Here is a 26,802-nt window from a genome sequence, read left to right as displayed (position 1 = left end):
GATGGAAAACCTCTGGGACTGGAAGGAGGGCAGAGGGGGTTGCACAACAATGGGAAGTCCTAAATGCCATGGAATTTTATATTTCGAAATGGCTAATTTCATGTTGTGTGAATTGTGTCCCAATTTTCAAAAGGAGCGGGTGGGTGCTGAGGGAGGAGGGCTGGGGGCCTGGACTCCTGGGTCTGAGGGAGGAGGGGCGGGGGGCCTGGACTCCTGGGTCTGAGGGAGGAGGGGCTGGGGGCCTGGACTCCTGGGTCTGAGGGAGGAGGGCTGGGGGCCTGGACTCCTGGGTCTGAGGGAGGAGGGCTGGGGGCCTGGACTCCTGGGTCTGAGGGAGGAGGGGCTGGGGGCCTGGACTCCTGGGTCTGAGGGAGGAGGGCTGGGGGCCTGGGCTCCTGGGTCTGAGGGAGGAGGGCTGGGGGCCTGGGCTCCTGGGTCTGAGGGAGGAGGGCTGGGGGCCTGGACTCCTGGGTCTGAGGGAGGAGGCTGGGGGTCTGGACTCCTGGGTCTGAGGGAGGAGGGCTAGGGGCCTGGGCTCCTGGGTCTGAGGGAGGAGGGCTGGGGGCCTGGGCTCCTGGGTCTGAGGGAGGAGGGCTGGGGGCCTGGACTCCTGGGTCTGAGGGAGGAGGGCTGGGGGCCTGGGCTCCTGGGTCCTGGGGAAGCGGGTGGAGGCTGGGACCCCAACACCCAAGATTGGGGGCGGGGTGGGTAGAAAGGAGTGGGAAAGTGCAGGGCTGCCTGTGGGAGCAGACGTGGAGGAAGCAGCTGCTTTCTGGGAAGGCTCTCAGATGGAGATGTCATCACCGAGGTCTCCCTCCCTCCCACCCAGGCCCTGCCGGCTGGGGAACCCCCGGCCCTCGGCCCTCCTCCGGGAGGAAGGGAGAGCAGGGAGGGGGGTCAGCAGCTGGGGAGGAGGCGGGGTCACCGGGCCCAGAGCCAGCAGCCCGCCCACAGAAGTGCCCTTGGAAAGGGCGTGGACCTGCGGGCCGGGATTCTGGGTCCCCCAGACGGTAGGAGCGGGGCAGTGGGACCCCCGGGGATAGGAAGGAAAGCATTTGCTCCAGGAGGGCCTGGGGGCCTGGATGTCTGGGTTCCCCCCCTGCCCCTCCCACTAGGAAGAGAGAGCTGGAGGCTCCGATGGGCGGGTGATTGGCGGGTCCGGGGAGGATGAGGGCTGGGGGTTGGCATGTGGAACCTATAAAGTGGGAGGAAGGAAGTTGGGGGCCTCCTGATGCTGAGGAGCTGCCTGGTTCTGAGCAGGCGGAAGTGGCCCTTTGGGGGTGACGTCCCTCCACAGTGGCAGCCAGACTCTTGTCCCGTCACTCAGGTCGTTGTGGACTTTGCTTTTCTTTGAAAGCCGCCCACTGTCCAAGCCCCACCCCCAATCCCCAGCATTTCCTCTCTGAGCCGTTCACACCTCCAGTCGCCCCAGTTGCCCCCCGACAGGACCAACGAACCCGAACCCGGAGAGCTGGAGCCCAGCAGGTGAGCATTGCAGGGGGGGGGGGGGGAGCCAGAGGCTGGCAGGGGCGAGACTCTGAAGGTGGGTGAGAGGAGGGCAGCTGGGAGGCACCTGAGGATAAAGGTTAAAGGGCATCTGAACGGAGGGGAAGTGCCCAGGCTGAGAGCTGGCTCACCTAACCAGGCCACACCCCACCTCCCCGAGTCCCACCCACCCCATCCGCCCTTCCTTCTGCCTGGGAGCCAATGGGGGCCTCAGAGGCAGGCAGCCAAGATCTGATAGGCCTGGACCCTCCTGACACACACACACACACACACACACACACACACACACACACAGACAGAGAGACAGAGAGAAAGCGAGATTCATCAGTGGACCTGTCTTCCTCTGCAGAGCCCTGGGCATGTGGGGCTACCTGGCCCTGCTACCTGCCTTCCTGGCCCTCTGGGCTGCCACCAGCATCTGGACCGTGTGAGTGTTATGGGTAGATGATGCCTGGGTCTGAGGGAGGAGGGGCTGGAGTCAGGACTCCTGGGTCTGAGGGAGGAGGGGCTGGAGTCAGGACTCCTGGGTCTGAGGGAGGATGGGCTGGGGGCCTGGGCTCCTGGGTCTGAGGGAGGAGGGGCTGGGGGCCTGGACTTCTGGGTCTGAGGGAGGAGGAGGCTGGGGGCCTGGGCTCCTGGGTCTGAGGGAGGAGGAGGCTGGGGGCCTGGGCTCCTGGGTCTGAGGGAGGAGGAGGCTGGGGGCCTGGGCTCCTGGGTCTGAGGGAGGAGGGGCTGGGGGCCTGGGCTCCTGGGTCTGAGGGAGGAGGGGCTGGGGGTCTGGGCTCCTGGGTCTGAGGGAGGAGGGGCTGGGGGCCTGGGCTCCTGGGTCTGAGGGAGGAGGAGGCTGGGGGCCTGGGCTCCTGGGTCTGAGGGAGGAGGGGCTGGGGGTCTGGGCTCCTGGGTCTGAGGGAGGAGGAGGCTGGGGGCCTGGGCTCCTGGGTCTGAGGGAGGAGGCAGTCTGGTTTCTGGGTAACGGAAAGAAAAGTTGCGTGGAAAGCAGCTGCTCATTGGACGTCTTCCCCTCCTTCAGTTTCGCAATCGCCGTGGCCAACAAGACTGTGAACCTGACGGAAGGCATCCCCTATATCAGGTAGTGAAGGCGCCTGGCGGGGCAAGAGGGCGGAACGGGGGTCCCGGCTCCGTGGAGCCACAGGTGATGCCGTATCTTCCCTAGTCTCTGCGGATCCTACCCACCCCAGAGCTGCATCTTCAGCCAGCTGCTCAACATGGGAGCTGCTATGGGTAACTGTCCCAGCTCCTGGCCCCAGAGCCGCCCCCTCTCACCCTGCAGGATAGACCCCCAGCCCCTCCTCCCTCTGTCCCAGGAGCCCAGGCCCCCAGCCCCTCCTCCCTCTGTCCCAGGAGTCCAGGCCCCAGCCCCTCCTCCCTCAGACCCAGGAACCCAGGCCCCCAGCCCCTCCTCCCTCAGACCCAGGAATCCAGCCCCCAGCCCCTCCTCCCTCAGACCCAGGAATCCAGCCCCCAGCCCCTCCTCCCTCAGACCCAGGAGCCCAGGCCCCCAGCCCCTCCTCCCTCAGACCCAGGAGCCCAGGCCCCCAGCCCCTCCTCCCTCAGACCCAGGAGTCCAGGCCCCCAGCCCTCCTCCCTCAGACCCAGGAATCCAGCCCCCAGCCCCTCCTCCCTCAGACCCAGGAGCCCAGGCCCCCAGCCCCTCCTCCCTCAGACCCAGGAATCCAGCCCCCAGCCCCTCCTCCCTCAGACCCAGGAGCCCAAGCCCCCAGCCCCTCCTCCCTCAGACCAGGAGTCCAGGCCCCCAGCCCCTCCTCCCTCAGACCCAGGAGTCCAGACCCCCAGCCCCTCCTCCCTCAGACCCAGGAATCCAGCCCCTGCCCCTCCTCCCTCAGACCCAGGAGTCCAGGCCCCCAGCCCCTCCTCCCTCAGACCCAGGAATCCAGCCCCCAGCCCCTCCTCCCTCAGACCCAGGAATCCAGCCCCTGCCCCTCCTCCCTCAGCCCCTCCTCCCTCAGACCCAGGAGCCCAGCCCCCCAGCCCCTCCTCCCTCAGACCCAGGAGCCCAGGCCCCCAGCCCCTCCTCCCTCAGACCCAGGAGCCCAGGCCCCACCCTCTCCTCCCCTAAGTCGGGGATTTGCCCCCCACCCCTGCACCCCCAGATCTCCCGCGCCACACTACCCCCCCACTTCCCTTTCCTCGCAGCCGCCTGGATCTGCATTCTCCGTTACCACCAATTCCGGGACTGGGGCGTCGGGAAGTGGTCTAACCAGCTGATCCTCTGGTCAGGGCTCCTCTGTGCCTTCGGCACCTCCGTGGTGGGCAATTTCCAGGTGAGTCAAAGTCGGCTCCTGGAGCCCAGCCCTGGGGGCCGGCCGGCTATCATCTGGGACTACAACTCCCAGCATCCTCCGGGGCGGTCGGTTAGTTCTTTGCGGGGGGGCTCGGCGCCGCATAGCCTCCTGGGACATGTATTTCTTTGCGGTTCTCGGGCCGTGGGCATGCGGGGTGACTCCTTAGGGCGGCTGTCTGAATGGAGCGCCGCGTGGGAGGCGCTTTCTAGTGATTCCGCCGCACGCTGGGAGGTTGCACCCTGTCGTCCTCCACCCGTCGGTGATGAAAGGACTGCTAGTCACTCATTCTCGATGTTGGCCACGTTGGCGGAGTTTGCCCTAGGCTGTACCTACTCTGCACACGAACTCCAGGCGGGTCCTTCCCGGCCAGATCCCACGGGGAGGTGTTTTTCATGGTCGGATATGAACCCAGATTCACAGACTCTGGAACGCACGTTGCTAACCGCGAAGCTCCGTAGATCTTTGCAGAATAAACGAATGCACACGTGATGGGAGAAATGCCGCTGGTGGATGTAGTGTTATCATTTCACTGCACAATGTCTGCCTCCAGCCACAGGGTGTCGGACCCGAGGCTCCCTCCAACTTGTCAGCAAATGTCCCCCATCATATCTGCACATCCGTTCACTCACGCGTTCTCTCTCCCTTAAAAAAAACAATTTATTTAATTGATTTTCAGCGAGGAAGGGAGAGGGAGAGAGAGATAGGAACATCAATGATGAGAGAGAATCATGGATGAGCTGCCTCGTGCACGCCCCCTACTGGAGATCCAGTCCATAACCCCGGGCATGTTCCCTTGACCGGAATCGAACCCAGGACCCTTCAGTCCGCAGGCTGACGCTCTATCCACTGAGCCACACCAGTTAAGGCCAAAAACCAATTTCTATCCCCTTGGCGGCAGCGCCTACTCTCCCAAACCCCGGGTGAGAAGAACAGATTTATTGCACCAACATCTGCCTGAGCCTCTGCTCCGAGCCAGGCACTGTTTTAGGGATTGAGGCCCTAGCGGTGAAGGACAGGTGTAAATGCCCGCCCTCCCGGAGCTGAGGACAGCTGATGCTTGTACTCAGGGACACGATCATTGGGCGTGGCGGTTGTCAATCACTGTGCATGGGGTTGGTCAGGGGCCTGGCCTCTGCAGGGGTCTTCCCCTCACCTCTCCCTCCTGCTCCTCCTCCTTCCAGCAAAAGAACCAGCTGGCCACGCACCTGACGGGCGCCTTCTTGGCCCTCTTCGTCGGCCATGTCTACTTCTGGCTGCAGCTCTTTCTCTCCTGGAGGATGAAGAGCCTGCCCCAGCCGGGGGCCCCGTGGATCGGGCCGCTCCGTCTGCTCCTCTGCAGCCTCTGCACCGTCCTCTTGGTGACCAGTATCCTTCAGGGGCGGGGCTTGGGGTGGTTCTTCATGGGGAGGCGGGGTTTGCTGTGTGCTAGTGTGGATGTTCCCGTCATAGGACAGTCATCAGAGAGTGCCGACCGGGGGACCACGCTGCCTGGGTTGCAACCCCACCTTGTCCACACACAGCTGGGGGAGGCTCCGCTGGTTTTTGGCCTCGGTTTCCTCATCTGTCAAATGCAGAGCCAGCCCCAGGGTTGGAAGGAATGAAGCTGATACATGTGAGGTGCTTGGATCGGTGCCTGGTGCATAGCGAGGGACCAGTTAATACTGGGAGGCTGCTAAACCGATCATTTGGGGGTGCCCGCTCTGGGCCCGGCATCTGCTGGCTAAGACTGGAAACTGAGGTTCAGACAGGAGGAGTCTCTTGGCCAAGACCCAGCCTGGAGTTCAGGGGTGGAGCGAGTGTTGGGCTTCAGGCCCCTGGCAGGGACGCTCCAGGGCAGTGAGTCGCTTTGAATGGCGGTGGTGGGCGTATTTACACCACAGGAAGCGGCAGCTGCTACAAATCAGAGCTGGTTGTCAGGCATTTACCAACACGCCACTAGGTGGCACCTCGATTCCAACTCACTTCTGAGTCACCCCGGAACCCAGCCCAGCAGGCCTCTGGCTGAGTCACAGCACTCTCTGCACCTCAGTTTCCTTGTCCGTAAGATGGAGTTGTTGTTGTTTTTATCAGGCTGATGGTTGTCACTGCCAGGAAGAGAGCTCTGAGAGAGGCAGGCGGGGTGCAGACTGGGCCTGCGGGCCTCTGTGGGGAGGATGATGGAAGGGAGGCCGAGAGGGCCCGGAGGGCCCCAGCTGAGGCTGGGTGCCGGCTGCATGAAGTTGATCCGTTCGTTTTTCCGGAGCAGCAGCCTGGTTTGCCTGGAGTAGGTGGGAAAGGGCTGCTCCAGCTGCAAACCAGCCGCTCGCCCCGGCTGGGCCCTGTCGGTGCTGAGATCCCCAATCGGCTGGTGCTCAGTTTGGTGACAGGATCCTCATTCTGTGAGGCTCGGACGTCCCCTCAGCTGCAGGGGAGCAGGATGGACCATGAGGATGGCCCGCTGAGTGTGCTAAGGGTGGGTGGGACATCTGCAAAGATGGCTCTCAGAGCTTGCAGATGCTTTAAAATATATATATATATTTCAGAGAGGAAGGGAGAGAGATAGAAACATCAACGATGAGAATCATTGATTGGCTGCCTCCTGCACGCCCCACACTGGGGATCAAGCCCGCAACCCGTGCTTGTGCTCTGACCGGGAATCGAACCGTGACCTCCTGGTTCATAGGTCCACGCTTAACCACGGAGCCACTGGAGCCAGGCTGGGGGGGGGGGGGTGTATCTTTAGGAAACGCTGCATATGTGGAGGTAGAAGCAAGGTGCCTGGCTGTCTGCCTGGGCAAGTGGGGGATGGTGGAGCCTTTGTGGGCTCAGCGAGGCTGACGGGAGCTAAGACCCTTGTTCCAGAATATTGAGGGCTCCCTTCGAACAGCAGGGACCCGCCTGGGAAAATATTTGGGAAACAGTTTGAGAGGCAGGCAGGACTGGAGGGCACCCCTTGGCGAGTGTCTGGGTGCCACCGAGGAGGGTGGCGCGGCCTCGCCTGCCCGGTCTGGGGGCACCAGGGGCGCCAGGGCCCTTCTCGTGGCGGAGTGCCCTTGACCCTGGTGCACAGTGGTCATCCTCCACACCAGCCTGCAGCGCTCCGCCGCCGCCGTCTGCGAGTGGGCCGTGGCCATGCTGCTCTTCCTGCTCTTCGGCCTCCTGGCCGTGGACTTCTCCGGCCTGGAGGGCTGCACCCTGTGTCTCCGGCCTGGGCCCAGCCTCAGCCTGCAGCCCGCCTCCCCCGTCTCCCTGCAGACCTCACCGCTGCCGCTGGCCCAGGCACTCTGACCCCGGCCTGGCCCTCCCGGCAGAGGACAGAGACCAGTCCCGGACTCCTCCGTGCCCCCAAGATGCATCGCTGGGGACGAACCTTCAGGGGTGAACCGTTGGGATGGACTTTAAAGAACTTGCCAGGCGCCGGCCGGTGTTTCTCAATGGTTAGAGCGCTGGCCCACGGACCCAAGGGTTGCCGGTTTGATTCCGATCAAGGCCATGAACCTGGGCTGCAGGTTGGATGCCTGGCCCCGGTTGGGCGAGTGTGAGAGGCAACTGGTCGATGTGTCTCTCTCACGTCGATGTTTCGCTCTCTCTCTCTCCCCGCTCCCTTCCACTCTACGTAAAAGCAATGGAGAAATATCCTCGGGTGAAGACTGCCAACAACAAAAGAGAATGTGCCATGGCTGCCCGGCCTGGGACCTAGTGGTGCACACGCGGGGCCTGGCTCCGAACAGCTGCTGGGCTGGCACCTCCCTGCCCGTCCGCCCCTGCCCTGCAGCCCCGCCCCCGCCATCGGGGCCGCCCAGGAAGCGAGAGGCCAAGGCCAGCCAGCCGTCCCTGATCAAGGCTATTTATTGTTGTTATTATTAATTTTTTTTTTTTTTTTGCCGCCGGCGGAATCAGAGACACGGACGCAGGCAGGATCACGCGAAACCAGAATTCCTTCCGGAGAGCAAATCCGTACAGAAGGTCGTGGGGGAGGGGGAGGGCCAGGGGAGGGGGGGCCCAGGAAGGGGGAGTTGGGGATGACACAAGGACAGATGGCCCTGTCCGTCCGGATCTGCTAAGCCACCCCAACCAGCCCCCGTCCCTCCCCCGCCCCATCCCGCAGAGAGGTTGATCAATAAATAAATTAATAATAAATTAATCAATAAATAAAATAGAAACAGCTCCCACCCCCTGGACCCCCCTCCCCCAGAACCACCCCTCCCCGTTGGGCACGGCCCCTGGAGCCCCATCCCTGCAGGGCGAGGCTGGGTTGGTTGTATCTCCCCCTCCCTATGTACTCCTTGGGCCCTATTTACAGATTCACAGTTGGGGGGGCAGGGAAGGGGGGTGGAGGGGGCTCCCCTCCTTCCCCGGCCCCCTGGGGTCAGGGCAGAGGGGTCCCGTTGGTGGCCAGGAGCTTCTTGTCCTTGGGGGGGCCTCGGCGGGGAGAGCTGGTCAGCTCCGGGTCTGGGCGGCCGGGCGGGGGCTGCAGGCTTCGGGGCGGGGTGCTGGCAGGCCGGGTCTGCGCCCCGTTCTTCTCGTCTGTCGGGGAGGAAGCGGTTTGCCATCCAGGGTCTCAGCAGCCCAAGGCCGGCCGGGCCGACTCCAGCATCGTGCGGAGGCCCGAGCCCCCAACACGGGTGCTAGGGGGGCTCACGCCAGCAGCCAGGCCTGCCAACCCTAGAACGGGTCGTGCGTCCGGACCCCCTCCAGCCCTCGTGGCCTTGGAGACCTGGGGGTACATCCTCAGAGACTGGATGGGACACTGGTGTGTGACCACAGAGAAGGTTCGAGCACCCCAGGTCACAGCCAGAGGGTCCCCCTTCCCTTCCACTGCCCTGGTGGTTAGGGGGGACGCTGCTTGGTCATGGGGTTTGGAGCCCCTACCACAGGTTGTTTGGGGGTCTCAGGCCCCCCCAGGCGGGCTTGCCTGACTGGGGTCACCCCTTTGTGGGGCCACACTTCTCCAGACTCGCAGTTTCTATAGGGCCCAGACAGTGCCTGATGTCCCTTAGCAGGGACCGGCCCCCATAAAAGTCACAGATTGTTGGGTATTGTTGTCATAGCAACCAGGATGGCTCTCCCGTTCGGCAGACGGGGGGGTCACCCCCTGCCCCATTCCTCTTTATAAGATGCCGGGCTAAGCCCCCAGGTGCCTGTTGGTCCTTCCTCTTTGAGGGTGTGCCCTTTGGGGAACCCTGGTTGCTAAGGTCAGCTTTCCTTAGCAACCGGGTCTAGCAGGGTTCAGGGGGCCTGGCCTGGATTCTGGTCACCCCAGGCAACCAGGCCTGGTGGGGACTCCTGGAGCAGGCTTGCTCCACGCCCCAAGAGGTCAGAACGCCTTGCTGTGGGGGTGTCCAGTGCACCCTGCACCCCCATTCCCCCAAGATGGACACAAGCAGAAAGGTCTCCAGACATTGCCAGTGTCCCCGGATGTCCCCTCCCAAGGTGTCCAGCTCCTCGTGCTGAGAACGGGGACCATGTTACACTACAAGGCACAGGGGACGCCGGCTGTGACTGAGGCCGAAGCCCAGCGGTGGCCGGTTCTTCTGGATCGTCTGGGCGGAGCCTTGAAGGAACCTTCCCCAGGTGAGGGCAGCGTCCGGGGAACATGTGCCCTTCAGGGAGGTGGTCCGTCACCAGCTGTGCAGAGGGACCGTGAGCGAAGGAACTCGGGCCTGTGGCCTCTGGGAAGGCGGAACGGATACCCCGGCCCCCAGCCTCCAGGAGGGAGCCTGGCCTGGCCCTCCAGACACCTTGAGAGTCGCCCCTTTGGTTCTGACCTTGGGGAACGGTTCTGACCTTCGGGAAACAGGCCCCAGGCAGACGTGACCCTGGGCTTTGGCCTTCGGTGACAAGGCCACGCAGGCGTCTGCCCCCTTGGCTGGGGTCCTGTCTACCTGCTGTTTCTCCCTAGGCCAGTGACGGTGAACCTTTTGAGCTCAGCGTGTCAGCATTTTGAAAAACCCTAACTTAACCCTGGTGCTGTGTCACCTATAGAAATTTTTTGATATTTGCAACCATAGCAAAACAAAGACTTATATTTTTATATTTATTTTATATATTTAAATGCCAGTTAACAAAGAAAAATCAACCAAAAAAATGAGTTCGCCTCTGACACGCATGTCATAGGTTTGCCATCGCTGGACTAGGGCCTCAGGACCCCATTCCCACCTATCTCAGGAGGGGGGCTGAGCAGGGCTGTCTTGACTGAGGAACTGTGGTGGCCCCTGGTTGCTAGGGAATTCCGCTCCCTGACAACAAGGCTAGCCTCCAGGGAGCCCCGCCCCCTGGGGCGCAGAACACAAGCTCCCCGGTGAGGCCCGTGCCTGGACAGGGAACCCCCTCGCAGGTCTGCGGGTGAGGCCTCAACGGGATGACAGGCGGGCCTCGCTTCCCCCCAGCTGGTCTCGCCTGGAAACCAAAGGCTGCAGCCCATGGTCGCTGGGAGTCTGCCCTCCGCCCCACCGGGGACAGAAGACGGACAGACAGCCGGCACCCGCCATGGCCCGCACCCACCTGCCAAGGCCTGCACGGAGGGCTGGTCGTGAGTGCTCAGCAGCTGTGCCTGGATGGTCTCCACCACTCGCTTGAACCGACGGCTGGGACCTGGGAAGGGGCCGGGAAACAATGCCGTGGGGACTGCCAGGGGCAGGGCCGGGAAGGCCTCCCGCCCTGTGGAAGCCGGTCCCTCCACCCAGGACTCTCCTTGTGGCCTCAGTTCCAGCTCGTCTCCTGGGGCCAGGCACCGACCATGGTTTGCAAGTGGAGCTAAGAAAAGTTGGACTTGCAGTAGCCATGGGTGCTGTTTTCTATTTAAATGGGGTTTTATTCCTCGTCAGTTTCTGCGGGAGGCCATGAGAGCCAGAAATGTAAGAAAAATCACTGAGAAGGAAAAAAATCTTAAACTTCTGCCTATTCGTCTTTTTTATTTAAAAGATTTTAAACTCGCCCTAGCCAGTTTGGCTCAGTGGATAGAGCGTCGGCCTGAAGACTGAAAGGTCCCGGGTTCTATTCTGGTCAGGGGCACATGCCCGGGTTGCGGGCTGGATCCCTAGTAGGCAGCATGCAGGAGGCAGCCAATCCATGATTCTCTCTCATCACTGATGTTTCTATCTCTCGCTCCTTCTCCCTTCCTCTCTGAAATCAATAAAAATACAGTGGGGCCTTGACTTACGAGTGTCCCGGCTAACGAGTTTTTTGAGATACCAGCTGTCTCTGGCCGATTTTTTGCATTGAGTTGATAGAGTAATTTGAGTTAACGAGCTCCTTAACGAGGTCGGTCTCGGAATGAATTAAACTCCTAACTCAAGGCCCCACTGTAGATGAAAGAAAGGAAGGAAGGAAGGAAGGAAGGAAGGAAGGAAGGAAGGAAGGAAGGAAGGAAGGAAGGAAAGGGGAAAGGAGACCTGGCCAGTGTGGCTCAGTTGGTTGAGCATCGCCCCATGCACCAAATGATCACCAGTTCAGTTCCTGGTCAGGGCACATGCCCAGGCTGGAGGCTTGATCCCCAGGAGGGGAGGTGCAGGAGACAGCCAATCGATGCCTCTCTCTCACATTGATGTTCTTCTCCCTCTCCCTTCCTCTCTCTCTAAAATCAGTAAACATGTTACAGAAAGGCGGGGAGGGGAGGAGAGGGTGTGGGGGTCTGAGTGAGGAGGGGCTCACAGGTCAGGCCCGGCTGAGCACTGTCCTCCTCCCTCAGGCCGCCCTCCTGGGCTGCTATCCTATCTCAGCCGTCCTGAGCATCCCAAACACCAGGCTGGGTGGGGGCAGCCTCGTCCAGGGAAACCTACCGGAGAGGAGAGTGAAGGTGACAGAGTAGACGCCACCTCCGCCGCCGCCGCCATCCCGCCGCGGGGAGGGCTCTGGTCCCTCAGAGGAGCTGATGTCCACCTGGAAGCGGACGGGCTTCTGGAAGACGGAGGGGCCACCGCTGGCCTTGTACTCGGCCCTGAAGCTGGTCTGTGACAGCACGCTGTGACTCAGGCTGGGGATCTGAGAGAGACGTGGGGAGCACAAGGAGGAGGTGACCCCCGGGACCTGGTTGCAGGGAATGGATAAGAGCCCCTACAGCGAGCGGCCTTTGCCCAAGGAACTACAAGTCCCATCAGACACTGGAGCAAAAGTAGTATAAGGAAAGGCATCAGAATGCCCCATTGCCTGCTGGGATTTGTAGTTTTCCATCCTACCATGACTAGGTTGTATAGGGATGAATGGCTGAGCGACTGATTCTTAACGTAATAATAGGGGAATGTCAACTCACCAGTCCTCAGGGGACACTGATATGTGGAGAATTGTAATTCATGATCCTATTTCACCATTTCCAGGCCCCAGGACACAAGTGTCTCCTGTCTCCCTCACCCAACAATGACCCAACCCAACTCTGGCTGAAAAACTACAAATCCCATGAACCTCAGGGAGGAGTCAGGCTAGGGCCAAGGTGGTGAACCCCAGGGGCTGCTGTGGTTCTGAGGTGTCCAGCGTGCGTGGGTGCGTGCGCGCGTGCGTGGGGACCCAGACCCCTCACCGACAGGAAGGCATGGACGATGTCCGCTTTGATGCTACTGAGAGGTTTGTCCTTTAGCACGAGAAAAATTTGTTCTTCTTTGTCCAAGGAGATGAAGTTCCCGAACCAGGAGCGTTTTGCCAGCCTGAATAAGAGGGGATGGTTGGAGGCGGGTCAGGAGGGGGCTGAGGACATGAAAAACCTCCCTCCCTCCCTTCCCAGTCTCACTCACTCTGGAGAGGACTCCGGCGTCAAACTGGACATCTCCTCGGCGGTGGGCACTGGGGAGGGGAGAGCATGGTCGATACTTGTCCACCATCCTCGTGAGCAGCGCAACCAGGGGGTCCAGACCCAGTGTCCATTCGCCCCGCCCAGAAGCAAACCCCAAATGGCAAGCAGCCTAAGTAAGGTTCCTTCTAGGAATGAAGCCCGGCCCATTAGGCCACGCCCCTGCGGGTGGGGCTTGCTTGTCATATGCCAATGGGAAGGTGATCCAGAGCGCCGAGTGGGCGTGTCTTTCAGAGGGGGCGGGCCCACTTCCTCTACCCAACGCTTGCATCTCTGCTCACAACCGCATCTTAACCCAGGATGTGGCAATCCGGGCCCCAGCCCCTTGCTCCCGGGACCCAGATGTTAGCCCCAGGTCGCCTTCCTCCATTGGATTCAGGAGCCTGACCCCCGGCCCCTGCGCCACCAGGGACCCCGTACCCTGCATCTTGCGCCGGTGGAAACGAGGGGAGCCCAGGAAGCTGTTGCGGATGGAGTTGAGACGACTCCTCCAGGCGGCTCCCCCGACACCACCGCCTGGGCTTGGAGGCGGCGTCGTACCCGGGGTCCCGGTGGGGCTGGCCCGGGGAGTGTGCAGAGGCGAGTGCAAGGGGGTGCCCCCGGAGGAACGTGGGGAGCCTGGGGGTCCAGGCAGGGGAGTGGAGCGGGCACTGGGGGGTGGGGGCTGCTCCCCGGCGCCCCCACCCCTGGGGCCTCGAGAAGGCAGCGTCTGCGTTTTGGAAGTCGGGGAGCCTCCTCCCCGAGCCTCATCTCCAGCCCCAGGCTCCGGTGAGAAGGAAAAGACCGGACTCTGCGAAGGAGAGGAAGAGGGTGAGGCTGGACTACAACTCCCAGTAGGCTCTAAGCGCCCCACTCACACATACTCAGGCAGGAGGGCCCGATGCATGCTGGACCTTGTAGTCCTATTATCCCCCCTCCCCCAATGTTAGGGAAGCAAGGATTTTTCCTGTCATGTTCACAGCTGCAAAACCAGCAGTGACTGGTGCACAGTCGGCGCTCAATTAGCTTCTGTTAGAGTAAAGGAACCCTTCTGGGACACTGTAAAAAGCCAACTCTATGAAGGTGCAAGTGGCCAATGACTGTACTAAAATACTAATGAGAAAAAAATAAAATAAAACACTAATGAGGTCTTGGGTCTTTAGCCCTTTGGGGACAAGGAGGCAACAGATGTCTCTAGACTTGATGCGATTGTAGTTCCTGCTGCTGATCTTTGCTCGACAGGGCCTTCACCCCCTTACCCCTCCTCCCTTCACTGGGGTCTGGCCTTACCCGCGGACTGCTCAGAGGACTGGAGGACAGGCCGGTGGAGGCTCCACTGACGCTACGGGATCTGTTTCCAGGATAAATTGTTAAAAATCAGGAGGGAAAGGTTTCAAAAGGCTCAGCGGTTCCCTCCCTTCCACACTCCTTCAAGATAAGGAACTGAGGCCCAGAGAGGGCAGGTGACTTGGCCCAATCACACAGCACCTTGGAGGGTGGCGCTGGAATTAAAACCTTGACCTCTCTTCCCACCCAGGACTGGGGGTCCCACTGCAGGGGCAGGGTTCCCACCTCTGACTGTGCTGGGCCATCTCCAGGGCCCGCCGGGTGGGCACCGGGGAGCCGCCGCCGCCCGCATCCGTGATGCTCAGGACTTCCATGGACTTCCGCTCTGGCCGCCGCTTCCCGTGCCGGCTTAGCATGGGGGAGTCCACTCGCTTCCGAGGGGGGTCTGGGGGAGATCGAAAGACCGATTTGTGCCCTAAATAGTTTGGTTCAGTGGATAGAACATCGGCCTGCGGACTGAAGGGTCCCGGGTCCAATTCCGGTCAAAGGCACATGCCAGGGTAGCGGGCTCAGTCCCCAGTAGGGGGCGTGCAGGAGGCAGCCAATCAATGATTCTCTCATCACTGATGTTTCTCTCTCTCTTCCTCTCTGAAATCAATAAAATATATTATTTTTAAAAAAAGAATCTCTAGGGTCATGCTCAGGAGCTTGCATTTGAAAAAAAGAAAAAGACTGATTTGTCCAATTGTACGTGGCACTCAGACAAACGGGAAACTGAGGCCCGTGTAGAGAGAGGTTTTGACAGCTCAGGTCCTGCAGCCCCACCCCACCTCGGGAATCTGGGGCCCGGAGTCCCAGCCCTGCCTTCTCACCAACATCATTGCGGGGAGGCAGGTCCTGGTCCTCACAGCTGGGGTACCGCTCCTTCCGGTCCAAAAGCAGGTAGTAGATCATCTTTTCTTGGTTCTCCCTGTGGGGGGCAGGAGATGACTGGGGTCAGAGGTCAGGCTCCAGAGGTGGTCTCAGCCCCTCCCTGCAGCGGTGGTTCTCTGGGGGCTCAGTCCACCCAGCATCTCTATGTACAGTTCCATTTTCCTAGGTATCAACATGGTGGGTTCCTTGGTCTTGGTGTACAGCTCGGTCTCACTTTCCTCAAAAATAATAATATTATCTAACATTTGAACATGTACTCTAGGTAAGTACTTTGGGAGGCACCCTCTAAATCTGTCTCAACAGCCCTCGCTGTTTTGGTTCAGTGGATAGAGCGTCAGACTGTGGACTGAAGGGTCCTGGGTTCAGTTCCAGTCAAGGGCATGTGCCTGGGTTACAGCCTCAATCCCCTGCCCTGGTCCACCTCAGAGGGAGGCAACCAATCAATGTGTTTCTCTTACATTGATGTTTCTCTCTGTCTCTCCCCTTCCCTTCCACTCTCTCTAAAAAATAAATGGAAAAATGTCTTCGGGTGAGGATCAAAAAGTAATGATAAAATAAAATTAGGGCATTAAATAAAATAATAAATCTGGCCCTGGCTGGCCTGCAACCGGGTTCGACTCTGGTCAAGGGCACATGTATGGGCTCAATCCCCAGTTGGGGCGTGCAGGAGGCAGCCAATCCATGATTCTCTCTAATCATTGATATTTCTCTCTCTCTCTCCCTCTCCCTTCCTCTGAAGTGAGTGAAAATATATATTTTTTTAAAAAAATAATAAATCTGTCTCAGTATCTATTAATAATGCTTTTCAGCTTCGGTTCTGCCTTTTCCTTGCTGGTTCTACTGCCCCCTTGTGGTTCCTCCGGGACAGGTCCACGCGGGAGCTTCAAGCCACCTGGTCCAGGAGAGTCTGCGCATGCGCGAGGCTGGACGCGCCCCCAGCGGGCAGTCCCGGGAGCCAAGGCAGTTCCCCACCCTCCGTGGGCCGCGGGTCTGTGCTGCCCGCGGGGTGCCTTACTCCTCGCTGCGCAGCTCGCGGTGCAGCCGCTCCCGGTCCCTGAAGCAGCCCAGCGAAGCCATGCTCTCCAGGACGTCGGGGTCCAGCTCCCCGTTGGACGGCAGGCTCCGCATGGCCACCCTGCGGCCTGGGGTCGGCTCCAAGCACGGATCCGGCTCATGCTTCCCACCCCTGGGCGGGGAGAAACAGCAGAGGGAGTCCGGACTCGAACTCGCTTCTTCACCCGAGCCTCAGCGGTCCTGGGTCCCAGTCTGCGCCTTTCCGGGGGAACCCAGGAGTACTGCCCCCCACCCTCCTGCAGACCCAGGGGGCTGGACCCCAGCGCCTCCACCCGTGTCTTCTCCCCTAGGACCCAGGGGTCCAGGTACCGTGGCCCCTCCTCATTCAGGATCCGCGGCATCCCACCCCCTGGCCGGCACTGGCTCTCCTGCTTGGGGGGCCTTTGATATTCGGGCCCCTCTCCCTTCCTTCCCCAGGGACCCAGGGGTCCAGCCCCCCCATACTCACAGGTACCAAGGATGTTTCTGAATCTGCTCCAGCTGTGGGGGATGGGGGGGGGGTTGTAGAGAAGCAGAATTGAGGTCATATGATCACAATTGGAAGCCATGACTGTTGACGGGGTGGGGATGGGGGGTCCCTAACGGTGCCCCCTACTCTCCCATCACCAAGGGCGGGATGACGGCTTATGTCTCCCCCAAGTGGCCAGTGAGCGTATTGCCTCGCGCAGGCGCAATCCGAGTCTTATGGATCTGCCAGGCTACATGGCCGCATGCGCAGTGGCATCCCCTTTTTGGAGTGACTGGGGGCTCACCCAGGGCCCCCCCTCCCCAGCTGACACCCAAGGGACAGACAGGCCAGCCCTGGACTCCCCTAGGGAGCCCGACCAACGTGGCGATGAGCCAGGAGGTCACGGTTCGATTCCCAGTCGGGGGCACCTGCCCGGGTTGCGGGCTCGGTCCCCAGTGTGGGGTGTGCAAGAGGCAGCCGATCTGTGATTCTCTCTCATCATGGATGTTTCTATCACTCTCTCCCTCTCCCTTCCTTTCTGAAATCAATAAAAATACATTTTTTTAAAAAATAGATTGCCCTAGGGCAGTGGTTCTCAACCTTCCTCACGCCGCGACCCTTTCATACAGCTCCTCATGTTGTGGTGACCCCCAACCATAAAATCATTTTCGTTGCTACTTCATCACTGTCATTTTGCTACTGTGATGAATCGTCATGTAAATATCTGATATGCAGGATGTATTTTCATTGTTACAAACTGAACATAATTAAAGCATAGTGATTAATCACAAAAACAATATGTAATTATATATGTGTCTTCCGATGGTCTTAGGCGACCCCTGTGAAAGGATCGACCGACCCCCAGATGGGTCGCGACCCACAGGTTGAGAACCACTGCCCTAGGGTTTCTGTCCTCATCACCCATTGTCCCGTGCCCTGTCCCCATCCCGCCCCCCCCCCCCCCCAACTCACACTGAGCCTCTTCTCGGGCTCCACCTCGATCATGCCCCGCAGGAGGCTCTGGCAGTCCGGCGGGATGAAGTGGGGCATGTGGAAGACACCCCGTTTCACCTTCTCCAGCAGCTGGCGGAGGTTGTCATCATCGAAGGGCAGAGCCCCCTGGGGGACAAGTGACCGGCCGCTGTCCCAAGCCGTCCAAGGGCTCCTGGCTGCCCCATCCCACTCGGGGACCTCCTGGGCCGTCCCACACTTCTGGGGCTGAAGGGTTAGCTCCGGGATCTCGGTCGACTGGCGAACACCCCTCACACCTTCCTGATATCAGTTAACTGTTTGGGAGAGGGACCTCTGAACCAGGAGGTCTCGGTTCGGTTCCCGGTCAGGGTACATGCCCGGGTGGCGGGCTCGATTCCCAGTGTGGGGCGTGCAGGAGGCAGCCGATCCATCATTCCCTCTCATCATCGATGTTTCTCTCTCTCTCCCTCTCCCTTCATCTCTGAAATTAATTTAAAAAAATAAAAATTTAAAAAATGGACACCAGCTTAAAAGAAAAAAAAAAGGCGACAAACCCTGGGGTGAGAACGGAGCTTTGGGTCCCGAGCTCCCTCCCCCAGGCGGGTTGCTCTGGAGCCGGGCAGGAGCGGGGAGGGGCGCCTTACCACCAGCAGGGCGAAGAGGATGACCCCGCAGCTCCACATGTCCGCCCTGCGGCCGTCGTACTTCTCCCCCTGGACGGGAGGGAGCAGGACCCGCGTGACCATCACACCCATCTCCACCAGCTTCACCCCCCCCACACACCCCCACGTGCTCCACACTCACCTTAATCACCTCCGGACACGCATAGTGCGGGGACCTGAGGGAGAGACGGGGGTGGGGGGGCGGGGTGAGCCTCAGCCCCGTCTCAGCCCGCCCCGGGCCCAGGCGGCCGCCGGACTCACCCGCAGCTCGTCTCCAGGAGGCTGTCCCCCACCTGCAGGGACGCCATGCCGAAGTCCGCGATGCGGATGTTGTTCTTCTCGTCCAGCAGCAGGTTCTCCGGCTTCAGGTCTCTGTGGCTGAGACAGGCGGGTGGGCGGTGCTCAGCTCAGAGGGGGCAGGGCTTAGCTCAGAGGGGGCGGGGCTTGGCTCAGAGGGGGCAGGGCTCAGCTCAGAGGGGGCGGGGCTTGGCTCAGAGGGGGCGGGACTCGGCTCAGATGGGCGGTGCTCGGCTCAGAGGGGGCAGGGCTCTGCTCAGTGGGGGCGGGACTCGGCTCAGAGGGGGCGGTGCTTGGATCAGAGGGGCGGGGCTCGGCTCAGAGGGGCGGGGCTCGGCACAGAGGGGGCGGGGCTCGGCTCAGAGGGGCAGGGCTCAGCACAGAGTGGGCGGAACTTGGTTCAGAAGGGGCGGGCTCAGCGCAGAGGAGGTGGGGCTCAGTTCAGAGGGGCGGGGCTCAGCGCAGAGGGGCGGGGCTGGCAGCCTGGATGATAGACAATTTCAGGCAGGTCCCATCCCCCGGCTTCCCCTTTATGAACTCGGGGCGAATCTCCCCTCCACACCCTCACGACCTTCTCCCACTGAATTATTTTTGCGAGAGACCCCAGATATCATATTACTGTTCCTACAAATATTTGAATATGTAGGAAGTGAGAGGGTTTTTTTTAAAAAATAATTTCTAGCACTAGGTGGTTTGGCTCAGTGGATAGAGTGTCTTCGGCCTGAAGGGTCCTGGGTTCGATTCCCGCCAGTGGCGCATGCCCAGGTTGCGGGCTCCATCCCCAGTAGGGGGCGTTCGGGAGGCAGCCGATCAATGATTCCCTCTCATCATTGATGTTTCTATTTCTCTCTCCCTTCCGCTCTGAAATCAATAAAAATATATTAAAGATAATTTTTATTTTTAATTTATTTTTACATATTTTTTTAATCCTCCCTTGAGAATATTTTTCCATTGATTTTTAGGGAGAGTGGAAGAGAGAGGGAACGACAGAGAGAAACATGGATGGGAGAGAAACACATTGATTGGTTGCCTCCTGCACGAACCCCAATCAGGGCCCTGGTCCAGAGAGGAGCCTGCAACCAAGGTACGTGCCCTTGACCGGAATCGAACCCGGGACCCTTTGGTCCGCAGGCCGACGCTCTATCTCTGAGCCAAACCGGCCAGGGCTGGAAACCTTGATTACTGACAATTTCATGCATGCCCCAAGGTAGAGCGAATATAGGGGAGCCCCTGTGCCTCCCCATCCCCCGGCTTCCCCGTTATGAACTCAGGGCGAGTCTCTCGTCCACACCCCTCCATATGCTTTCCCTCGCCCACTGGATTAGTTTGTGAGCAACCCCAGAGGTCATATGACTTTACCCACAAATATTTGAATACGTATAAAGTGAGAGTGTTTTGGGTTAGGTAAGCAGGGCTGATATTGAGCTAGCTCTTTAAATATTAAAATTATTTCCCTACTGAATAATAAAAGAAATACTGCCACCTCAGGCTTGGGACAAACTCCCTCCCTTCTCCCAGGTCAAACGGCTCAGGATTGAAGGGTTTAATGTCTAAGGGGAGGTGGGGCCCGAGGATTCCACAGTTTCAGTTGAAAGCGGTAACTGGGTCATACTGGCTGTTACATGTATTGCTACCGTCCCCTAGAGGTCAGTGTTTTTAATGTCAGGGTTTTGACAGTCTTGTCAATAGGGAGGTGTTGACAGTTTAAATGGGCTGCCTTTTATCACCCAGCTGAGGCCCTCCACTCCACCTCCAACCCCATCCCAGAGAGGGAGGGGTGCAAACAGAGGTTGAAAGACGAGCTGAAGGCATCCTTTTTTGCCCTGTCATTAATCATAAAAATGCCGCCTGTTGCCCTCACCCAGTGGTCGGCAAACTCATTAGTCAACAGAGCCAAATATCAACAGTACAACGACTGAAATTTCTTTGAGAGCCAAATTTTTTAAACTTAAACTATCTAGGTAGGTACATTGTTATTAACTTAATCAGGGTGCTCCTAAACTGGCCTTTGCTAAAAACGTCCTCAATCTGATTGAGGTACGTTCGCTGAGGTCGACCCCTTCCAACTCTCCCATCCACACTCGTCTTGTAGACTTGTTTCAGATAGAGGAGTGTGGATGGGAGAGATGGAAGGGGTCGACCTCAGCGAACGTACCTCAAAACAATGTACCTCCCCCGCGCCGTGTCTCCCGTCGCCCCACCAACCGACACCCCCCACTTCTTCTAACGCCACTTCTTCAAAATAGACTCGCCCAGGCCGAAAACCAACTTCTGCGCATGGGCCACGAAGTTTCAATCGCACTGTATATGCGCGCTCGCATGTGGTATTTTGTGGAAGAGCCACACTCAAGGGGCCAAAGAGCCGCATGTGGCTCGTGAGCCACGGTTTGCCGACCACTGCCCTAACCGGTTTGGCTCAGCGGATAGAGAGAAAGACAGAGAGAAATATCGATGTGAGAGAGACACATCCATTGGTTGCCTCCTGCATGAGCCCTGACCAGGGCCCGGGCTGGGGAGGAGCCTGCAACTGAGGTAGAAACAAACCTTAGACCTTTCAGTCTGCAGGTCCAGGCTCTATCCACTGAGCCAAACCAGCTAGGACTGAGCATGTCTTTTGCAAAAGAAAGAAAGAAAAAGAGAAGATCCTACAATGAGATAGTGGTAATTGTTAGATTGTACAACTCTGAATATAATAAAAACCACTGGATTGTACATTTTAAAAAGGTGGATTTTATAGTATGTGAATTATATCTCAATAAAGCTGTTATTTAAAAAAAAAAAAGTCAGCCGTAACCGATTTGGCTCAGTGGATAGAGCGTCAGCCTGCGGACTGAAAGGTCCCGGGTTCGATTCCAGTCAAGGGCATGTACCCGGGTTGCAGGCACATCTCCAGTAGGGAGTGTGCAGGAGGCAGCTGATCGATGTTTCTCTCTCATTGATGTTTCTAACTATCTCTCTCCCTTCCTCTCTGTAAAAAATCAATAAAATATATTTTAAAAAAAGTCAGATGTTGGCAAGGATGTAGAGAGACTGGAACCCTCAGAGGCTGCTGGCAAGGATGTGGGATGGTGCAGCTGCTTCAAAGACGGTCTGGCACCTCCTCAAAGGCTAAACAGTACCATATAACCCAACAATGCCAATCCTAGGCAATGCACCCAAGAGAGCTGAAAACATAGGCACACGCCGAAACCTGGACACACGAACGTCCATGCTATTCATCACAGCCCCAAAGGAGAACAACCAACATGTCCCTCCACGGTGGTGGATAAACAAAGATGGCAACACCACACAGTGGAATATTACTCAGCCATGAAAAAGAATGGCGCCGGCTACAACATCTAGGACACTTGAACATGTTTTGCTCAGTGAAAGGAGCCAGTCTCTAAAGACAAGCCTACAGTAGGATTCTATTTCTTTTCTTTTTCATCCTCACCTGAAGATATTTTTTCTATTGATTTTTAGAAAGAGTGGAAGGGGGAGGGAGAGACAGAAACACTGATGTGAGAGAGACACAGCGATTGGTTGCCTCCCTCATGCCCCCAACCAGGGCGGGGAGCCTTCAACCCAGGTATGTGCCCTTCACCGGAATCGAACCCGGGACCCTTCAGTCCATAGGCAGACACTCTATCCACTGAGCCAAACTGGCTAGGGCTTCTTTTCCTTTTATTTGTTGTTAATCTTCACCCGAGGATATAATTTCCATTGATTTTTAGAGACAGTAGAAGGAAGGGAGAGGGGAGAGAGTGTGAGAGAGATATCGATTAGTTGCCTCCCACCCAAACCCGCCGGACCATGATGCAGGGCCCGAACCTGCAACCCAGGTACCTGCCCTTGACGGAAATCGAACCCGCGACCCTGAGCCACTCCAGCCAGGGCCAGCAGGATTCTGTTTCTATGAAAGGTCCGGAAGGTGAATCCCTAGACACCGCAAGCAGATGAGTGGCCGTGCCCCTCACCAGATGGAGTAGCTGTGGCAGAAGTCCAGCGCTGACACGATCTGGCGGAAGAACTTCCGGGCCTCCTTGGGGGTCAGTCTCCCCTTCTTTACCAGGTAGTCAAACAGCTCACCTCCAGAGACATGCTCCAGAACCAGGTACCTGCGGGACACGGAGGGGGCGGAGGGCTGGAGGGGGCATGCGGAGAACCAAAGAGCCTGGTCCCCTCAATCCCACTGGCCCCTGCAGGCAGGGAACCCCAATTCCCATGAGTCCCTGGAAGGAGGAGGAGGAGGAGGAGGAGGAGGAGGAGGAGGAGGAGGAGGAGGAGGAGGAGGAGGAGGAGGAGGAGGAGGAGGAGGAGGAGGAGGAGGAGGAGGAGGAGGAGGAGGAGGAGGAGGAGGAGGAGGAGGAGGAGACTCAAATTCCCATGGGTCCCTGGGAGGCAGGGCTTCCAATTCCCATCAACCCTTGGTAGAGACTCCAATTCCCATCAGCCCCTGAGTGGAAGAGACCCTAGTTCCCATCAGCCTTTGGGAAACCAAAATTCAATTGCCATCAACCCAGGGCAGCAGACACGCCTATGTCAACATCGGGAGTATTAACACTTCGATTCTTAGTTGTTTCAGGAGATAAGGCAACTTGGAGGGCGGAGACCCCACCCCCAATTATGATAGGATTCTGGGAAATAAAGACCCCTCCACGGCCACATACTCATTAGTCCCTGGAAAGCCATGCCTCTTACTCCCGGAGACTCTAGGATGAAGAAACTCAAATTCTCACTAATTCTTGGCAATAATGATGGATGGCAGTGTGCACCAAGCTAAGTCAACTTCTGCGAAGAAAAAGACTACAACTCCCATCAGCCCCAGGGAGGTGGGGGAAAAAACTCCCAACTCCCCTAGGGCTCTGGGACCACCAGCCACCTGGATTCTAAAGACTCCAAGTCCCATGAGGCTCTGGGAGGTTAAAACTCTAACTCCCATCAGCCCCTGGAAAACAAAAGCTCAATTTCTATGACCCTTGGGAGGCTGAGCGTCCTCTGGGAAGCCGAACTCCCATTGAGTGGGAGTGATGATAGCACCTGCCGCCACAGCAACACCTGGGGAAGCCGAGGAGGACTACAATTCCCATGAGCCTCTGTGGCCACGGCAGCCTCCTGCCCGGGAAACCCACCACCCCCAGCATCTGATGGGTGTGGGAGCCAGGTCCTCCTGGACGCTGTGTGGCGGGGTCAGCGGGGCTGTCCTCGCTCCTGCAGCCCAGCTGTCCTTGGGTCACCAGAGTCCAAACAAAGGCCTATTGTCTGAAGCCTGGACAGCTGGACTCCACCCCCCAACCTTCCTGGGGGGTTGGGGGTGGTAATTGACTTTGAAATAGGGACTCAGAACTCCCAAGGAGTCCCATTGTTGGGGTGTCCACTCATAGCACTTAAGAGTCACATGGGGGGCAAAAAGGGCCTCCAAAGCTACAGAGTGGGGGTTTGGGAGGAGGCAGGAGTCCCTGGGCCCTCTGGCCTTAGCAATTGGGGGGATCTGCTCTTAGCTGGGGGATCCAGATTACCCAGTCAGTACAGTGTGCCCTGCAGTTCAGGAGGGCCAGGTCGGGGTGGCATGCAAGGTGGCTGGGTCAGCCTCTGCCCCCCGACTCAGGGCTCAGGCTTGGCAGTCCTGTCTACCCCCAGCATCAAGCCAGGTCAGTGTGGGGACAGTCAGGCCTACGTGTGTGCAGAGGGGTGTCCCTGTGCGGTAGGGAACGGACCGGGCCTTCGGCGCCCCGGCCCAGTCCGGAGACCTCGAGTTTCCCCCAGGCCCCTCCAGGCCTTGTTTCCCGAAAGGTGCCGCTCTAGGAACTGGGGGAGGCGCGTGGGGGGGGGGGGGGGGCTGGGTGTCTATAAATACCTACAAATATTTCTTGTTCTCGTAGACGTCGTGCAGCTTGAGGACGTGTGGGTGTTCGATGAGCTTCAGGATGGCGATCTCCCGCTCCACCTGAGGGGGGGTGGGGGGGTGGCGATGGTGATGGTGACAGAGGAATGGAGGTCAGAACAGCCCGTGTCCCTCGCCCATGTTCCCAAAGAGTCCCCCTCCCCCGAAACACACACGAACACACACACACACACACACACACACACACACACACCTTCATCAGCACCGATTCCGACAGCTTCTCCCGATTCACGATCTTGATGGCGACCTTCTGGCCTGTGATGCAGTGGACGCCCAGCTTAACCAGCCCTGGGGAGCAGAATTGAAAATGTGGGTGTTGCCCTGGCCGGTGTTGCTCAGTGGATAGAGCTTCGGCCTGCAGAGGAAAGGTTCCCGGGTCCTATTCCGGTCAAGGGCACATGCCCCGGTTGCAGGCTCGATCCCCAGTAGGGGGCGTGCAGTAGGCAGCCGATCGATGATTCTCTCTCATCATTGATGTTTCCATCTCTCCCTCTCCCTTCCTCTCTGAAATCAATAAAAAACATATTTAAAAAAAGAAAGAAAAAGTGGGTGTTGTTCTATAGCACCTACCCCGCTCTGGCTCCTAAGCCACCCCCCACCCCCCCGCCTCCTCCCCCTTCCCCGGCTGGCTGGTTCCCGGTGGCCTGGATCACCCTGACCTGAAGTCCCATGGGCCGCCAGCCGCCAGCCCACAACTCAGCTCTCTCCCACTCACCGAATTCTGTTCCTCCTGATGGGCCATCCACCCACAGCCGCCCTTCCTCTCACCTGATTCTCTGCCCTTCCGGGCCTGTGTAAGTTCATCTCTCCACTGTGTCTCCATAGCTTGGTCTCGGGCATCTGCCTCCCTCAACCCTCTCTCTCCCCATCAACCCCTCCCTTCCTTGAATTCTCTGAGCGTCAATCTTCTGGAGACTCCATGTCTCCCGGGGAAGATAATTTCATGTTCCCTCCCTCCCCAAAGCATCCCCTCCACTTTCTCCCAACCCTGACCTTCCAATTTTCTTCTTTGATCTGCTGCTCCTTGAGGCTGTAGCTGGGAGCATGCAAACCCCAAGGAAACCCCAACGCCACAAACCCAGGAGTCCAGGCCACAGCTCTCCTCCCTCAGACCCAGGAGCCCAGCCCCCAGCCCCTCCTCCCTCAGACCCAGGAGTCCAGGCCCCCAGCCCACCTCCCTCAGACCCAGGAGTCCAGGCCCCCAGCCCCTCCTCCCTCAGACCCGGGAGTCCAGACCCCAGCTCTCCTCCCTCAGACCCAGGAGCCCAGCCCCCAGCCCCTCCTCCCTCAGACCCAGGAGCCCAGCCCCCAGCCCCTCCTCCCTCAGACCCAGGAGCCCAGCCCCCAGCCCTCCTCCCTCAGACCCAGGAGCCCAGCTCCCAGCCCTCCTCCCTCAGACCCAGGAGTCCAGGCCCCCAGCCCACCTCCCTCAGACCCAGGAGTCCAGGCCCCCAGCCCACCTCCCTCAGACCCAGGAGTCCAGGCCCCCAGCCCCTCCTCCCTCAGACCCCGAAGTCCTGGTTCCCCCTCCCTCCTCCATCAGACCCCAGGCCCATGGCCCCTTCCCCCCATAACTCAGGAATCCAGGTCAGCAACACCTTCACACTCTCCTCACTAGGATCTGCGGTCTCTCCCCTCCTACCCCCCTCCTCCGGCCCTGACCCTCCGTTTCACAGACACCCTGGACCCATCCCTCGGACCCAGGTGTCCGGCTCCCACCCCACCATGCAGGAAGGAGGCCGTGTCTGGCGGCCAGTGTGCAGCAATCTCGCAGCATGCGCCCCCTCCACAGCCGCTGCTGGGGGGCCTGCCTCTCACTCCCCAACCCCCCACCAACCCCCGTCCCACTCTCCGAGCCCCGGCCGCCCCCCACGAGGCCCGCAGCCTGGAAAAGGGGGCGGATGCTGCAGACCCCGTCACCCCGGCCTCACTCCCCGTCTCCCAGGGCCCCGAGGCCGGAGAGCAGCGGCCTCGGGAGCGCACGGGCCGCGCATCCCCCCGCCTGCGGCCGCACTGCACCAAGTGCCATCCGCTCCCGGCGCACCGCCTCCCGGCCGCGGCCCCGCTGCAGCCCGGCCTCCCCGCGCCCCAGCCCGCTCCCCGGGAGCCCGGCTCTGAACCCTCCCCACCCTCCATCCTGGGGACCCTGACTCCGGGCTTCCAGGAGGCAGATGGGGGAGACCAAGCTATGGACACACCGCGGACCCAGGTCGCTCCTGGGCGAGGGACCCAGGGGTCCGGGCAGCCAGCCCTGCCCGTGAGCACCCGAGTCCCGCCCTCTGCCGCCCTGTCCCCCCGCCCCGTGAGCCCCCCTGCTCACCTGTCTGGCCTTTGCCCAGCGTCTTCTCCAGCCGATAGGGCCCCACATACTGGGCGTGCTGGGGGGGATGCGGGTGCGGGTGCGGGAGGTGGTACGCGGGGGAGCCCCCGCCTCCCTCCTTGGCCCCGGACGACATGCTGCCCTTGGTCCCGGCCCGCCCGGCCCCCCGGCCACCCCCCCTGCGGCCGGTCGACCCGTCTCTCCGGTGGGGGCCGGCGACCGCTCCGTCCCGGCCCCCCCGGCTGCCCCCCACCTCTCCGGGGGTCCCCAGGGGGCTGGGCTGGGCCCCCCCCCCAGTCGGCGGGCCGCGGAGCTGGGGGAGGGGGGGCGGGCCCGGGGCGGGGGGGGGTCAGGC

General features: G+C 59.6%; 2 protein-coding genes across 3 annotated transcripts; one reads left to right on the top strand and one right to left on the bottom strand.

Moving 5' to 3' along the window:
• Positions 1 to 893: 893 nt before the first annotated feature.
• On the top strand, positions 894 to 10,707 carry TMEM150B (transmembrane protein 150B). 2 transcript variants are annotated; one of them, XM_036306717.1, is made up of 8 exons: positions 894 to 1,485; positions 1,856 to 1,933; positions 2,537 to 2,596; positions 2,681 to 2,748; positions 3,682 to 3,809; positions 5,012 to 5,195; positions 6,880 to 9,383; positions 10,199 to 10,707. In XM_036306717.1, the coding sequence occupies exons 2-7, from the start codon at positions 1,866 to 1,868 to the stop codon at positions 7,095 to 7,097; spliced, it is 726 nt and encodes a 241-aa protein (XP_036162610.1). In that variant the 5' UTR covers positions 894 to 1,485; positions 1,856 to 1,865; the 3' UTR covers positions 7,098 to 9,383; positions 10,199 to 10,707. The 2 variants fall into 2 exon arrangements, with proteins under 2 accessions (XP_036162610.1, XP_036162611.1); XM_036306718.1 differs by lacking the exon at positions 894 to 1,485 and having other exon boundaries at positions 1,782 to 1,933.
• Positions 8,160 to 26,598, bottom strand: BRSK1 (BR serine/threonine kinase 1). Its single transcript, XM_036306629.1, has 19 exons — positions 26,448 to 26,598; positions 24,321 to 24,415; positions 24,084 to 24,169; positions 22,200 to 22,340; positions 18,208 to 18,324; positions 18,089 to 18,122; positions 17,929 to 17,997; positions 17,285 to 17,431; positions 16,313 to 16,344; positions 15,806 to 15,976; positions 14,730 to 14,827; positions 14,143 to 14,302; positions 13,861 to 13,921; positions 13,012 to 13,381; positions 12,536 to 12,584; positions 12,325 to 12,448; positions 11,591 to 11,792; positions 10,314 to 10,403; positions 8,160 to 8,336 (listed from the first exon to the last, which is right to left on the bottom strand). Exons 1-19 carry the CDS (start codon positions 26,581 to 26,583, stop codon positions 8,179 to 8,181), a joined length of 2,340 nt encoding a protein of 779 aa, XP_036162522.1. The 5' UTR covers positions 26,584 to 26,598; the 3' UTR covers positions 8,160 to 8,178.
• Positions 26,599 to 26,802: the final 204 nt, after the last annotated feature.

The sequence above is a fragment of the Myotis myotis genome, unplaced genomic scaffold, assembly GCF_014108235.1.
Source record: "Myotis myotis isolate mMyoMyo1 unplaced genomic scaffold, mMyoMyo1.p scaffold_m19_p_42, whole genome shotgun sequence".
Lineage (NCBI taxonomy): Eukaryota > Metazoa > Chordata > Mammalia > Chiroptera > Vespertilionidae > Myotis > Myotis myotis.
This window is presented reverse-complemented; position numbering and strand designations above follow the sequence as displayed.